A 16692-nucleotide genomic window follows, 5' to 3' on the forward strand; every position below is an offset into this window, starting at 1 on the left:
TTTACATGAAAGAAAAGCCAAAAGAAAAGAAAAGAAACAAGTATGGATTTGAGTGACGTCATCACTTCTATTTTTGTTTTGTTTTGGCTTGTAAACATAGTAACCGTTCCTTACAAGTGTTCATATTTAGCTATCAAACCTCGTGAGCCTCGAACCTTGAACCTCGTGACATGGCACTTATGTAAAGGTAATCAAAGTTTGGAGATTTTATAGTGCACTTCCCAAATTATTCGGTTCGGCTTTTTGTACTTTGTGTTTTGTCTCATTATTTGTTTGGACTCTGTATTTTAACAAATTATTTTTTGAATCATATGTTTTGTAAAATTATTAAAATAAAATCTTAAACTCAATTTTGATGAAGAAAAAATTGAATATAACAACACAGTTTTTAAGCAGAATGATTTTATTTTTGTTCTGGATTGTTAGTTTGGTAAATTATTTGTGATTTTAGTTAAGAAAACATTGACCAAAATCGAGTTTAAGGTTCTATTTTAACCACTTTACAAAATATAGGGTCCAAAAAGTAATTTATCAAAACACAGGGTCCAAACAGGTAATGAGACAAAATATAAGGTCTAAAAATGTATAAACCCTATTATTTTAAATTGTAATTATTTATGATCGTATATATTATAATTATTTAGAGTATCATATAAATTTTTTAAAAATATTTTACAGTACCAAAAATAAAGTTAAAATATGTTACATTCTACGCGCATAAAAAAAGCAGTCACACGTGCAACAAACTATTTAAACTTTATTTTCACATTATAAATTATTCAGAATTTTCCGAAAAACTTGCAGGATGCTCTAAATAACTATAATATACATGTCTATAAAAAAATTGCGCCGAAAATACTTCTCGAGCAAAAAACTAGAAAACTACACTGATGGGCTGCTTTTTAAGGTGCACTAGAGAACTATCCTCAAAGTTTTACCTTATAGTCCTTGACAAAAAGCTTTTGTCAAAAAATTTTTTTTTTACTTTTTTTGACATTCAATTTTTTGAGTTTTACAAAGTAGTAAAAATTAATTATTTATTTTCATAAAATTTAGTTTTTAGATTCTTCTATATAATACAATGTGTAAAATATTTAGAAGTGTATATAATATTTAAGAAAAGTGTTAATATTATCTATAAAAAAATTATAATTTTATTTCAAATTATCCAAAAATTTTAAATTATTATTGTTTTTAAAACTCTTATCAATTTCTTTCTTAAGAACTGAGTTGCCAAATAATAAAAATCTCAAAAGACATTTATAATAAAAATTATTTGCTTTTTGCAAGAGTATATCAATAATTAATATTGTTTTGAATATAATCTAATCTAGAATCTTTCTAACACAAGTATAATTATTTGAGTTATAAAATTTTGAAAATATTATGTATATTTATATTTTTTGTAAAAAATATCGAAATAGATTAAGATTGTAATTTAGCACACATATTGTCCCGCAAAAGAGAGATTTCTTTCATCCAAAAAAGTTTATCGTCTAACATAAAAGCATGCTAAACCAACACATAATTCTTAATATATAAATTACACCGAGAACATGAGAATGAGATACTTCCGAAATTTATAGACATAAAATTTTATATGAGAAACCAAAAGAACTCATGTATATATAATATATATTCATAATAGATTTAATTATTTGAATGCACAGTACTTGACAAAACATGTCAAAAGAAAATTGTTGTGAGAATATATTAAAAAGAAAAAAAAAACACAACCTATGGGTTTTAAAAAAACAAATGTTACCCCATATGCAAATGGTGAATAAAGATATTGAAAAAAAAAATTACAGATAGGACTGTAAATTTAAAAAAATTGAAAAATATAGAATTTTGCAAAAATTACAAAATTACATACAACAGTTTATTGTGGTTCTGTAATCGCCTATTACAATTTTCTATTTAATTTGTAAATGTTGTTTGCAAAATTGTATCATATAATTACAAACTTGTAAATTACAAATTTGTAAACTTTGGTTATAAAAAAACTATATTGTTACAAACTGTATTGTTACAAATTTGTATAGAAATGTAAATGTGGTGAGACGCAGTCAGGGATGACTCCCCCGTCCCCACCCAGTCTGAGGGTCGGGGCGCAATCAGGTACCTATTTAATAAAAATATTTAATTTTGTTTCCACAAATGATAAAATAAATTAAAATAATTAATATGTTTTAATATAAAATAATTAAAAAACAATAAATTATATCAAATATATATTTTTATATAGGAAAATTTTTTAGTAGGGCCTTCATGTTCTCAACCTTTAAACAGTTTTCGGCGCAATTTTTTTTTATGACCATGTATATTGTAATTATTTAGAGCATCCTACAAATTTTCAGAAAATTCTGAATAATTTACAGTGCCGAAAACTAAGTTCAAACATGCTATTTTCCACGCGCATAAAAAAATTAGTCACGCATGCAATAATCTGTTTTCGGCACTGTAAATTATTCGGTATTTTCTAAAAGTTTGCAGGATGCTCTAAATAACTACAATATACATGGTCATAAAAAAAAATCGCGCCGAAAACTATTCACGGATTGAGAACACAAAAGAGCCCTACGGTAGGGCTCTTTTTTAATGTCCTACCATAAAATTATCCTTTGATATAAATTATTATATTATATTTTTAATAACATTTATATTAAAAATATAAATAATAATAAAATTACAATATAAATAAGCCTAACACTCTACCAATGTCAGAAGAGTCCCATCCACACTCAAATAATAAAATCCCAATAAAATTTCAGACAAAAAAAATGCCACGTCACTAGGTTCTCAGACACCTGTAACACCACTATACAATATATATATGTGTATATGCGTTTATATATCATGCTTATTCTTTGTCTTTCTCACTCGTAATCTGCTTTTTTTCTTTGTTTTTTCAAAGCTCACCCGTGACAGACAAAAACAGCCACTGCTAAAGCCATTGATATCTGCAGTGTTTTGTTTGTTCTCAAACGTAAGTTCTCCGGAGAAATGAGTTTGGTATCGTTCTCCATTTTCAATGTACTTTCTTCTTCTGAGCTTCTTATTCCATTGAGGTTGAGGTTGAGCTTCTTCTTCTTCTCCTTCTTCACCAGCTTGTTCGTCAATGGAGGAGGGACAATCCCGACCACCCTTGATGGGCCGTTCAAGCCCATCACCGTTGGTCTCGATAAAAGCTTTCGAGGTCATGCCGTGGACTTGCCGGAGTCTGACCCTCGTGTTCAGAGATTGGTTCGAGGTTTCGAGCCTGAGCAAATCTCTGTTTCTCTTTCTTCGTCTTACCACTCTGTTTGGATATCTTGGATTACAGGTCTCTCTCTCTCTCTATATCTTAGTTTTTATTTATTTTATAAATTTTTGCATAAATGCCCCCAAACTTTTACCACTTTGGCAGTTCAGTGTCCAATTTTTTTTTGGACGATTAAATACTTGATATTTATATACAACAGCAATTACGTTTTTATTATTTTACAAAAAAATTTGTCTTGAATGATTGTTTTTTTTTTTTTTTTTTTTTTGAAAATATTTGAAGGTGTTATATTTTCGGAATTATATAAACAGCAGTCATAATTTTTTTAAGTATCACTTCAGTCTTTAAACTTTATTTTGTATCATTTATTTTATATCAACTAAACTAAAAGAGTTTAGTTGTTATTATTTTTAAAATTCAAGGACTTAATTATTAATTTTTTTAAGGACTAAATTGTTAAAAAGGAAAAACTTAAGAGAATATTTATGTTAAAAATCTTTTATTTTAAGTTGGGATTACAGGTCTCTCTCTCTTAGTTTTTATGTATTTTAGAAATTTTTGCATAAATACCTCCAAAGTTTCACCACTTTGGCAATTCAGTGTCCAAATATTTGTTTTGACGATTAAATACTTGATATTTATGTACACCAGCAATTAAGTTTTTATTCAATATGATTTGAAAATATTTGGAGGTGTTATATTTTCGGAATTATATAAACAGTAGTCATAATTTTTTTTAAAAATATCACTTCAGTACTTAAATTTTATTTTACATCATTTAGGCCCCAAAATTTATTAAATTTGTATCACATAGATTGTTTGGAAAATGATTTATAGAATTTACAGCACAAACTTATTTATGCCTGAGTTAATTACATAAAAGCTAATTGGGTTATAAATCATTTTTCAATGTATATTTTGAAAATTGTTTTCTAACAATTATAATAAACATTTAGTAAGTTTAAAAATCTAAGTGATATAAAATAAAATTTAAGCACCTAAGTGATACTTTTTTTTTTAAATTAGGGTCTCTGCTGTTATAAACTGTATTTTCAGAAAATGTCAAAATTACTCATTAAAAATGTAGAATTTTGTTTATAATAAAAAGTAACTAAAACAGTTTAATTGTTATTATTTTTAAAATTCAAGGACTTAATTATTAATTTTTTTCAAGGACTAAATTGTTAAAAAGAAAAAACTTAAGAGAACATTTATGTTAAAAATCTTTTATTTTAAGTTGGGAGAGTTGGTAAGGACATGAAGAAGAATAGGGCCCATGAAATGACAAAACAATTTTGGATTCATGGAAAAGCTAATAATGTCATTCTGAACAGTGCTCTGTATGTTATTATTAGAATGTAAATTATTTATTTTATTTTATTATAAGAAGAGACCTTAAAATAAACAAATATTTGTTTTTTTTTTCTGTATTATAGTATGTTGTCTTCTATTATTGATATTGTTTGTACTTTTTTTTTTTTTTAGGGGAATATCAAATTGGTGAGGATATAAGTCCATTGGATCCTAATAGAGTAGATAGCCTTGTTTTCTATGGAGTTTATGGAAAATCACTCTCTAAGAGAGCAAGAGGCTACTCTCTTGTCTACAATCAACTCTACCCTTTTGAAGGTCTTCAAAACTATACTTCTGGAATTATACACCATGTTCGACTCACCGGTATATATACTCTTACTCTATTATTTAAAGAGAAATTTGTGAAAATAGTTTTTTTTTTTTTTAAGTAGTTTTGCATTCTGGCCTACTTTTAATATTTTTTTGCAAAATTGTATCTGTCTAAATTTCGACTAATTGTCTAAATTTTTCGACCAGCTGTCTAAAATTTTCGACCGGTTGTTTAAATTTTTCGACCACCTGTCTAAATTTTCGACTAGCTGTCTAAATTATAAGAAGTCATTTTACAAATAATTATTGAAATAACTTATTTTTTCCAATTTAATTTTTATATTACACTATCACTAGGGATGGACCCAATTGAGTGCTGGTGGAGGCTCAAGCCCCTCGGGATGGATCCAATTGGGTGCCATTAGAGGCTTAAGCCCCCCATCGAAAAAAAACACATTGAAAAATATATATTAGATATTTTAATTTATTATTTCTTTAACAAATATTAATAAAAAGCCTTCATAAATAATTTTTATAACAATTAAGCACCCATAAAATACATAGAATTTGTAAAAATAATTATAATTTTTATTTTAATCCCCGTTGAACAAAAATCCTAGAGTCGTCACCGATTATCACCATACATAAACTTTTTTATTATAACTTATAAATATTATATTTATGTTTTTTATTCAACTCAAATATAAAATAATGAGAGAAGAAAAACATTATAAAAAAAATTAAAGGGTGAATAGTAATATTACAATATGTAAAAAAAAATTCTGATGCAGTCTTTTTTTTTTTTTTTTTTCTATATGTTTTGAAGTAATATCTATTTTAGATAATTCATTGCTAGGGCTCTTATTTACAAAGTTGATTGATATGTCTTCTTGTGGTCTTGTCTTAAACCTAGTCATTCTAAGGTTTGTGTTTCTATAAACCAATTCAATTCAACTAGAACTTACTTGGTGATAAATTCAAATTTGCAGGACTAAAACCAAACCAAACACATTATATCCATATGAATTTCTATAAAAACCAATTCAAATCAACTAGAACTTATTTGGTGATAAATTCAAATTTGTAGGACTAAAACCAAACCAAACACATTATATCCATATGAATTTCTATAAACCAATTCAATTCAACTAGAACTTATTTGGTGATAAATTCACATTTGCAGGACTAAAACCAAACACATTATATTCATATCAATTTCTATAAACCAATTCAATTCAACTAGACCTTATTTGGTGATAAATTCAAATTTGCAGGACTAAAACCAAACCAAACACATTATATCCATATGAATTTCTATAAACCAATTCAATTCAAGTAGAACTTATTTGGTGATAAATTCAAATTTGCAGGACTAAAACCAAACAAAACACATTATATCCATATGAATTTCTATAAACCAACTCAATTCAATTAGAACTTATTTGGTGATAAATTCAAATTTGCAGGACTAAAACCAAACACATTATATCCATATGAATTTCTATAAACCAATTCAATTCAACTAGAACTTATTTGGTGATAAATGCACACTTGCAGGACTAAAACCAAACTCATTATATCCAAATGAATTTCTATAAAAACCAATTCAATTCAACTAGAACTTATTTGGTGATGAATGCACATTTACAGGACTAAAACCAAACCAAACACATTATATCCATATGAATTTCTAAAAAACCAATTCAATTCAACTAGAACTTATTTGGTGATAAATTCAAATTTGCAGGACTAAAACCAAACCAAACACATTATATCCATATGAATTTCTATAAACCAATTCAATTCAACTAGAACTTATTTGGTGATAAATGCACATCTACAGGACTAAAACCAAACACATTATATCCATATGAATTTCTATAAAAACCAATTCAATTCAACTAGACCTTATTTGGTGATAAATTCACATTTGCAGGACTAAAACCAAACACATTATATCAATACCAATGTGGGGATGTTGAAGAAGGAATAAGTAATAATCTCTATTACTTCAAGACCATGCCAGAGAGTGGCCCCAAGAGCTACCCAAGCAGAATAGCAGTGGTGGGAGACCTAGGGCTTACATACAACACCACATCAACCATTGAACACTTGACAAGTAATCATCCAGATCTTATTCTATTGGTTGGTGATGCTTCTTATGCTAATATGTACCTCACAAATGGAACTGGAACTGATTGTTACACCTGCTCTTTTCCTGACACTCCCATTCATGAAACTTACCAACCTCGTTGGGATTTCTGGGGAAGGTAAAGTTGTGCTCTTCTCTTCTTTTCTCAAACCTTATTTGTTGTGTCTGATACGATCAAACATTACACAAAATGATACGGAAGCTCTGTTGTGTAAAAAAGTGCTTGAAAAAACATGGATTGCAAAATTGTGCTCAGTTTCATATGTGGCGATTCTGCCAAGATCTCTTCTTTAGTTGGGAGGAGAATCTATACGAATTGGATATGTTACAGTGTGGATGTATAGTGTCATTCTGATTGTATTAGTTTTCGAGAATAACTTCTCTAATTTGTGTATGAAAGTGAATACAATTCTCTTCATCTTTTATAGCATGGTATCGTAGATTTCTTAGATTGGTATTCGAAATTCAAAATTAGGATTAGATTTAGTTAGACAATGTGTGGTTGGAAAACGAGAATCAGTTTTTTAGATGTCAATTAGGTTAGTTGTGGATATTCTGATTGTATTAGTTTCCGAGAATAACTTCTCTAATTTGTGTATGAAAGTGAATACAATTCTCTTCATCTTTTATAGCATGTATTCGAAATTCAAAATTAGGATTAGATTTATTTAGACAATGTGTGGTTGGAAAACAATAATCAGTTTTTTAGTAAGGTACGGAATGTATCATCAGATATTCAATATGATTCCACAATATCTACTACTATCCTCGAGTTTAAGATCAAAGTGTCAATGATTTTTTCTTCGTTTTTGTTTTGTTTTTGTCAACGATGAAGTAAGGTGTGAAAATTTGCATTATAAAACATAACATTCCTCTTCTAATAGGAGAGGTAAGTTAGAAGGGAGTGATTCACTCTAACAATCTAGTTTCATTTGACACTCTTGACCTATTTGGCAACTTACCATTAACATGAGATTTTTCTTTGTTTGTAGGTACATGCAGCCTCTAATTTCAAATGTTCCAATAATGGTGATAGAAGGGAACCATGACATAGAAGAACAGGCTGAAAATCAAACATTTGTTGCTTACAGCTCTCGATTCGCATTCCCCTCGGAAGAGTGTGGATCATCATCTACACTCTACTATTCTTTCAATGCTGGAGGAGTGCACTTCATAATGCTTGGCGCCTACACTCCATACGATCGAACATGTGAGCTCAAGCATCAGTCCTTTTCCTCTGTCTCCAATACTTTTTCATCTTTGTCATTCGTGTGGATGAATCAGAAATCACATTGTTCATACTTTTATTCTCTCTTTTCAAACAGCGGATCAGTACAAGTGGCTGGAGGACGACCTGGCTAGTGTCGACCGAGAAGTGACTCCATGGTTGGTAGCTTCTTGGCATGCTCCTTGGTATAGTACCTACACATCACACTATAGAGGAGCAGAGTGTATGAGAGTATCAATGGAAGACATATTGTACAAGTATGGAGTTGACATAGTCTTCAATGGACATGTAAGTACAAACTCCATACCCAAGTCACTAATTAGTTTGCTATATTTAAGTTCGGACAAAAATGATTTTTGCCCCTCGAACTATTGACTATTGACGCTACCTACTCTTACTTGGGAATTTTACCCCAAACTAACTAAGCTACCAAAAATAGATCCTCTGTCTAAAAACTTAACATAGCGTGGTGAGAAATTGTCATTTAAGATTTTCATCCTCTGAAATATTGTTTATTGTAGAGTTCCACCCTTCGAATTATTATTGCTTTATACTATAAAAATGAACTTCGGTTTGCTGCAGTCCAAAACGGTCGGTTTTTTTTCTTTAATTGGTTTGGTCGATCGGTTTTTGGATCGCACCAATCTGGACCGAAAATCGAATTCTGGATTTTATAATATGAAAAAATTGCCCAAACCGATCGATGCTCAACCCTACTATATAGTATTGTGCTCCTTGAAAGATCCATTTTTGCTAGTTCAATTAATTTGGGGATTCAATGATAAGGGATAAAAGTAGATAGTTTTAATAGTTCGAGAGCAAAAATCATTTTTTCCCTACAAGTTCTATGCAAAAACCTAAGTACATGTATGGTGTTGACATGGTCTATAATGCCTGAAAAATGTTGTGTTTGGACTGATCAACAGGTTCATGCATACGAAAGATCGAATCGAGTGTACAACTACAATTTGGATCCTTGTGGTCCTGTTCATATAACAATTGGTGATGGTGGGAATAGGGAGAAGATGGCGATCACGCATGCCGATGAACCCGGCAACTGTCCAAAACCATCAGAAACACCAGATCCATTCATGGGTGGCTTCTGTGCTTTTAACTTCACTTCAGGTCCTGCAGCAGGAAAGTTCTGTTGGGATGAGCAGCCTGAATATAGTGCATACAGAGAAAGCAGTTTTGGCCATGGAATTTTAGAGGTAAATAACTCACTCATGATGACAATTTGATATGAACATATTGTTGGGAAAATTACGCGAATTTCTTTATGAATCAGATTAGTGAGAATAAAAATAATAGCGGAAATAACACATACAAAAATGTCTAAATCTGCTGCAATTCTTTTACTGAAACTGAGAAACAAAAATACACAAAGTGTTTACAACACTTCTCACAACCCACACCCCAGTTATACTAAATAATTTTTCTCAAAAAAATTCTCTCAAAAGCTTTTCTTCTTTTTGTTTTTGGGATATATAAATGATACCTATATTTCTTTAACACATATCATGTTGTCTCAAGAACACTAATGGTATCTGCTAAGTTTGTTTTGATTGTGAGAGTTTTGGCTTCAGTAATCCAATCGTGCTTAGCACGAAAAAGGAAACAACATAGAGAATGCACTGAAATGGCATTTCTTCTAATTTTTTTTTTTGAAAGAATAATCGTTCCACCGAAATGACATTCCAATGAAATAATTTGTTATCGAAGCGATTATGTTTGTGATGAGGTTAATCAGTGATTATGTTGTTTCCTTTTTTGTGCTAAGCACGATTAGAGAACGCACTGAAATGGCATTTCTTTTAATTTTTTTTTTTAAAAGGATAGTCGTTCCACCGAAATGACATTCCAATGAAATAATTTGTTATCGAAGTGATTATGTTTGTGACGAGGTTAATCAGGTTAATCAGTGATTATGTTTTTAAGAGCTGTGTTTTGCCTGTTGCAGGTGAAAAATGAGACTCATGCTCTATGGACTTGGCACCGTAATAGAGATATGTACAGAGTTTCTGGAGATGTGATTTACATAGTGAGAGAGCCTGAGAAATGTACTGTTGGACAGGAGTGATATAGCAAAAGATAAAAATAGCACAATAAATAAAAATAAGTTATTCTTAACCAAAAGAAGAAAAAAAATTATCATACAGAAATTTTTGTTTAATAAAATGGAAAAATTAGCCAGAGCAATTCCTCTGACCTAGTCTATGCTCAAAGCAATAAATTCTATCATTTCTATGCTCAGCAAGAATTTAGCCCAAGATTTCCAAATGCATAAAAAATCATACAAGTAAAGCTAGAAATTTTTTAACAACTAAAAGAAGAGAAAAAGAAAAAGATTTGTTACAAAATCAGCTGAATTCAAGCAAAGTGTCAAGTGTAATGACCAAGCAAGCTTGCAACTATTAATAAAATTTGACTGTTTGACCTACAAAGTGAAAAGAAAAAAAACTTAATTAAGGCCTAGATTAACCCTTGCTAAATAAGCTTCTATCAGCCAATAATATAATCTGAGCCTTGTCACAAGCTTTTTCCTCACACTAGCAATAGAAAACAGCACAAAAGATGAAGCCCTATTCGGTATAAGCTTGATGGCTTAAGCTTCAACTTCTAACAAAAATTTGCAAGCCTCTTCTCCATGCTAGGGTACATTGACTGCCATGAATTAATAAGAGAAGACATAAATGGGTTTTAAGGTGACTGTGAGAACTAATAAGAACATGAGCATAGTGAAGAATGTCGGGATCACAAGATCGGACGACGCTCTTGAATTGTCAACGTTGTCCGGGATTGTTGGGGTCATTCCCGGAGTTAATCCACCTGTGCCGCCATTGCCAAAGCCCGGTGTGGTTGTGGTAGGAGTCACTGTGGTAGGGTTGTTTGTGGATGATGTGGTTGTACTAGTCCCTCCAGCAGTGCTGCAAAAACAATTTGTTAGTTCTACTAGAAAAGTAAAGTCATGTTTAATATAACGAGTTAGTACTGTGTGTTTTATTGAAATAGAGACTTGATATCTTATGTTTTCAATAATGGTACTCTATAATTTAAAATTGTACATATTTGATACCCTAAACTCAAATTTGAATAATAAAATTTTATCAATACGACCAAATTACCTTCAGTTATATGTAACTAACTAATTAAATTTGAATTTGACATTCATATAATTGAGGACAGTTTGGTTATATTGATAAAATGCAAGTTCGGGATACCAAATATGTACGATTTCAAGATACAGGGTACCAAATGAGTATTATTGAAAACATAAGGCATCAAGTAAGTATTTCGATAAAACACAGAGCACTAAATAAGTATTTATCCAAACTAAATCAAAGAATGGTTTATATTAATTGTTAATTATTTTGTGGTTGATACACTTTGGAGAAAAGCACATAAAATAAGGCATTTTATTCTCTCCAAGATTATCCTATTTCATATAACTTGGGAGCTAGTGAAATCTTCTTCATTATTTCCAATTTCAACTTGCCCCAATTCACTAAGAAGTTCTACTAATTAATAAAAGGGTTCATAGATACTCTAATGTACATATAAAACACAATAGACTAGATTTATACAAAACGTATGGTTCAAGTAATTTATGGATCGAAATAAGATGACAACACTTACTTTAAAAAAAAATCCCTTTAAATTTCTATTATTATTACTTATCTTTTTCTCCAACTTGAACAAAATCTGAGGAAAAACTACCAAATAAAAGGACCACTTAAGAAAAAGTAGAGTCTTTAGATTGAAGATTTAATAGTAGCATTTTCAAGTGCTTTTCCAACATCACTTGCTTTCTTATGAATTATTGAACAAATTCTCTTCCAAGTAAAAATGTAGTTTTGTCAAATGTAAGAAATTATAAGAAGTGACAAACTAAGATGGAATAAATAAGAAGTTTTCTAATCAACCTTGAGAATAAAAACAGTCATTATATCTCTCTTTTAGCTTGATACAGACTAAGAAAATGTTTATTATGCTGTCAAGCACATGCTTGAAAACATTTATTGCAGATGCATGTTATGATGATGATGATGAATGTTCTTGACTAAAATATTAAAAAAAAAACTTGAGAATATAGTTCTTTCTTTGATCTATATAATATCACACAAGACAATAACACTTGCTTTAGTTTAATGCTACTAGTTCTGATTAACACTAATAACTATTAAGAACAGTCAATTAAATTATAAGCGTTGATGAATCTCATTTGTAATAAAAAAACTTCCAGATACCAACTACTACAAAACCAAGTTAAAAAAAATGCATGTGGGGTCACAGAATAATAAGCTGACATTATTATTTGTATATTTTCACGTTAAACTAATGGGGTGTTTGGTATGGGGTAAAGTGATGGTGGGAATGAGAATCTAAAACAATTTTCATATTTTGTTCAAATTTTTAGGAAGTAAAGGTCCATATGTATTTTAATAGTAGAGTAAACTATTTTGTTAATATTACATTCATTTCTCAAGGTCACTCAACTACTCAAAACAAACACCCCTAAAAATAAATAGGAAAAATTTTCCATAAACTATGGCCTCTATAGAGTTTTGCCGCTTGAATTTTTTTTCGTAGTAAAACTCTCTCATAAACTATAACAACTATTGTAAATGTGACTTTTATATTGCATTTCGTTCATTTTTTAAAACAATTTGTTCATGTAATACTAATGTTGTGCTAATATGACATAATTTGATAGTCGAAATAGACAAATATATACATACATAGTGATATAATAACAAATTTTGAAAATATGTATGTGCATTTTTAATACTAAATTTTGCATATTTAGCAACAATAAACTCGATTTCGACTAATTTCAGTTAGCTCATTAGTCTCTCAAACTGTAACTATGCATGAACTGTAACTATGCACGTGACATGTGGCTACATAGCAACCTGCTTAAAATATGAATAGAATATAACAAAAGAGACATTTTGAAATGATTTCTATGGTAAAAAATAGTTCAGAATCAAAACTCTACTAGGTCTTTAGTTCAGAAGAAAAAATTGCTATTTGTCCTTAAACTAATACAACATAATTTCTCTAATTATCAGTGTTAATCTTGAGTTAAAGTCAAACTAAAAAGTCTGACAACAACAGGTTTCAGAGTATGTGTGTGTGGACCATTAATATAATTATGATAATATGGGTGAACTGAACATAGATTCAGATTGATTAGAAAGTGCCTGGCTAAGTAGTCCTATTATCACTGGTCACACTCATCATTACACCAAATGCTGTCTACTGACCAAATCAGTCATCGTACCCTGACTTTCTAAGATACAAACATGAACATCTGACCGTTGATTTTTCAGGGCTACCATCCCAAAAAACTTATCCAACGGTCTAAAACAAATAGTACCATGGACCAGTATATTCAAAGGACAGAAAAGAAAAGAAAAGAAAAAGAAAAATGTGCTCAAATTGGACAACCAAAGCTAGCGAGACTACCCAGGTTTTGAAAGAAGAGAGAATCAACGGTCAGATTAGATACCATCAACGATGTCCCATGCAGTTTGGGCACGTGTGATGTATCCAACGGTTCCACAAACACTCATGAACAAACATAGAGGAATGGAGAGATATGAAGCTCTCTGCTTTAAAGTTTTAAACTGTCTTTCTTAGATATTATAATAAGGAAAAACAACATTGTTGATCTGTTTTTTTCCCTAATAAGAGATTGGTTTTCTAAATTTTACAAATTGTATACAAAATTTTAATTATAAAATTAATTTTTAAGTCATTAATGATGCTATGGGTTAATAATATTAGAAAAATTATATTTGAATTTTTTTTTATTAAAATTAAAAAAATATATAATTTTGATTTATTTTATAAAACACAGTGTACAAATTATTATTGGGTAAATTCTTTTTATACTTTAGCTTAATTTTAATAATTTTTTGTAAAATACTTTCATAATTTAGATAGCTGGTCAAAAATTTAAACAGTAGGCCAAAAATTCAAACAAACGGTCGAAAATATTAGACAGTTGGTCGAAAAATTTACACAGCAAATCAAATTTTAGATTAAGACTATTTTATAAATAATTACTAAAACTAGTTCAGAATACAAAATTACTTAAAAAAAATATTTATATTATTTGGTAATACTTACAAAAATAATTTTTTATTTAATTAATTAAAAATTTTATAATTAAACATAAAATATGTTTGGTAATTATATTTTTATTTATTATTTAATAAAATTTTAATTAAAATTTTGAAAATAGAATTTTTTTCAATTTCAAATTTTTTTTAAACAGTTAAACAAAAAATAAAAATAAAAGCTATCAATAACCTTATTAAAAGTTATCAATAACCTTATTATTTTTTGTTTCTAAAAACAAAAATAAAAAATAATTACTAAACATATTTTTATTCTTTAAAAATAAAATAATATTTACATTTTTATATTTAAAAAATTCAAAACAAAAGTTTTACCAAATGACCCTATTATTTTTACCAATTTCTCATTATTATTTTTCAAAACACATTAATCGCATATTTGGAGAAAAAATAGAAAGACAAGCTAGTATGGCCCCTTCTTATATTAATCCCATTATACTTTAGTTTTTAAAAAAAAAAAACAATTTTGCGTGAAGAATAAGAAACCCTACCTCGGCAAGAAAAATACATAATAATATTATATGTTATTTTTTGTGCTACAAACTACCTAATAAGGACTTTACTATATTCGAAAATCAACAGACAAACACTCATGTTTTCCAACAAGATCATCACTTTTTCCAAGATTTTGAATATTAAACAAACAAAACAAAAAAAAAAAAAAACATACCTTAAAGAAGATGGATACACACAAGATCCATAACCTACAATAATACCAACATATAAAAACAACAAAAGATTAAGTTTTTTCCAAACCCAACAAAAAAAATAAGAAAAAAGAAAAAAAAAATCGTACTTGGATCGGACTGAGCTACAGTGGCGGTGCCGGAGAAGTCGCAGCTACCGGGAGCCATGGCCTTGCGCTGATAAAAGCTATTGAAAGCATACGAAGCGTGAGCTTGGATGGTGTTCGGCAGAAAACACAGGCCATTCGACTGTAGCGGAATGCAGTCGGCTCCGGCTCCGCAGGCGTAGTCCAGAGCCGTCTGCAGCGCCGGGATGGTGGCGTCGCTCCTCGCCACGCACCAAGTCGACGCCGCACCGACGATAGTGGTGTGGAGGAGTAGGGAGAGGAAGAGAGTTGTTAGGGTGATGGAGAAGGAGGTTTGTGACTGTGAGAGTGTTGGTGATGCTGCCATGGATGGAGAAGAAAAGGGTCAAAAGAAAACTAAAGGGCTTGAGTTGAATATAGTAGTAAGGCTGAGTGAGTTGGTAGGTCACTGAGTTGGTAAAGGAGGAGAGAGAGATGTCTTGACAGAGTATTATCTTGATATGGAAAGAGAGAATGAGAAAGAGAGAGAGAGCTTTTTCTGTGTGTTGGTTTTGTTCTCTTATATATATATATATATATATTTTTTTTTATGAGAATTGCTAATGGGGACTCGAGGTGTGTTATTGATGCAATTTAGTATTGAGTATATGTTTAAATTTAATAAATATTATGAGATATCGGTAAAATTATTTTCAATCCATAACGCTATATATGGTATTGCACTACATTAAAACTAAATAATTTTAGCATCATATTTTTTTTCTATTATTTTATCTTATATATAAAATAATATACATATATATTTGTTATTAAATATTAATATAAATAGTAAAATAGTAGTGCGTTTTGATTTTGCGGTTATTTGGTGGAGTACTGTAACATAGCATGATAGTGGAATAAATAGAGTTGGGTTGGATTTGATTTGATTTTGTGATTTTTTAGCATTATATTTGCTGTTTTGTAGTTCGATTGGAGCTGCCCTAATACTATATTTTTTTTCCATTACAATCACAACACCAAAAAGTATAATATTTATTATTTAATCTTATATATAAAATAATATACATATATATTTATTATTAAATATTAATATAAAAAGCAAAATAGTATTGCCTTTTGTTTTTGTCGTTGCTACAATACTCCATTATATTTGGTGGGGTACTGTAGCTTGACTGTATAATAGTGGGATATATGGGGTTGGGTTGGATTTGATTTTGTGCCTTTTCAGCACTATATTTACTGTTTTACAGTTCGGTTGGAGCTGCCCTAAGGGACACTACTAATGTCTCACACCTAGTGTATTGATATTGGTGAAATATAATATCGGTCTCGCACATTTTAATTTAATAAATATTATGGGATATAGCTAACCAAATATAGGGTGTTATCTCATATGTTGTTGGGTATCTTAAGGTAATAAATAACAACACGTATTTTTTATAGAACTAATATTTGTCAAGGTAAACACCACCACATCAGTTGTTACTCGGTATCATTATACTTATT

At 29.8% G+C, this 16692-nt stretch overlaps 2 protein-coding genes across 2 annotated transcripts; one reads left to right on the plus strand and one right to left on the minus strand.

Annotated features, from left to right (window-relative positions):
- The first annotated feature begins 2859 nt into the window (after window positions 1-2859).
- On the plus strand, window positions 2860-10480 carry LOC133819848 (purple acid phosphatase 15-like). The gene is made up of 7 exons (XM_062253209.1): window positions 2860-3325; window positions 4751-4942; window positions 6825-7158; window positions 8033-8250; window positions 8366-8556; window positions 9195-9479; window positions 10229-10480. Exons 1-7 carry the CDS (start codon window positions 3007-3009, stop codon window positions 10346-10348), a joined length of 1659 nt encoding a protein of 552 aa, XP_062109193.1. The 5' UTR covers window positions 2860-3006; the 3' UTR covers window positions 10349-10480.
- On the minus strand, window positions 10377-15717 carry LOC133819850 (PLASMODESMATA CALLOSE-BINDING PROTEIN 3-like). Its single transcript, XM_062253211.1, has 3 exons — window positions 15211-15717; window positions 15085-15118; window positions 10377-11195 (listed from the first exon to the last, which is right to left on the minus strand). The coding sequence occupies exons 1-3, from the start codon at window positions 15551-15553 to the stop codon at window positions 10943-10945; spliced, it is 630 nt and encodes a 209-aa protein (XP_062109195.1). The 5' UTR covers window positions 15554-15717; the 3' UTR covers window positions 10377-10942.
- Window positions 15718-16692: the final 975 nt, after the last annotated feature.

The sequence above is a fragment of the Humulus lupulus genome, chromosome 2 (genome assembly GCF_963169125.1).
Source record: "Humulus lupulus chromosome 2, drHumLupu1.1, whole genome shotgun sequence".
Lineage (NCBI taxonomy): Eukaryota > Viridiplantae > Streptophyta > Magnoliopsida > Rosales > Cannabaceae > Humulus > Humulus lupulus.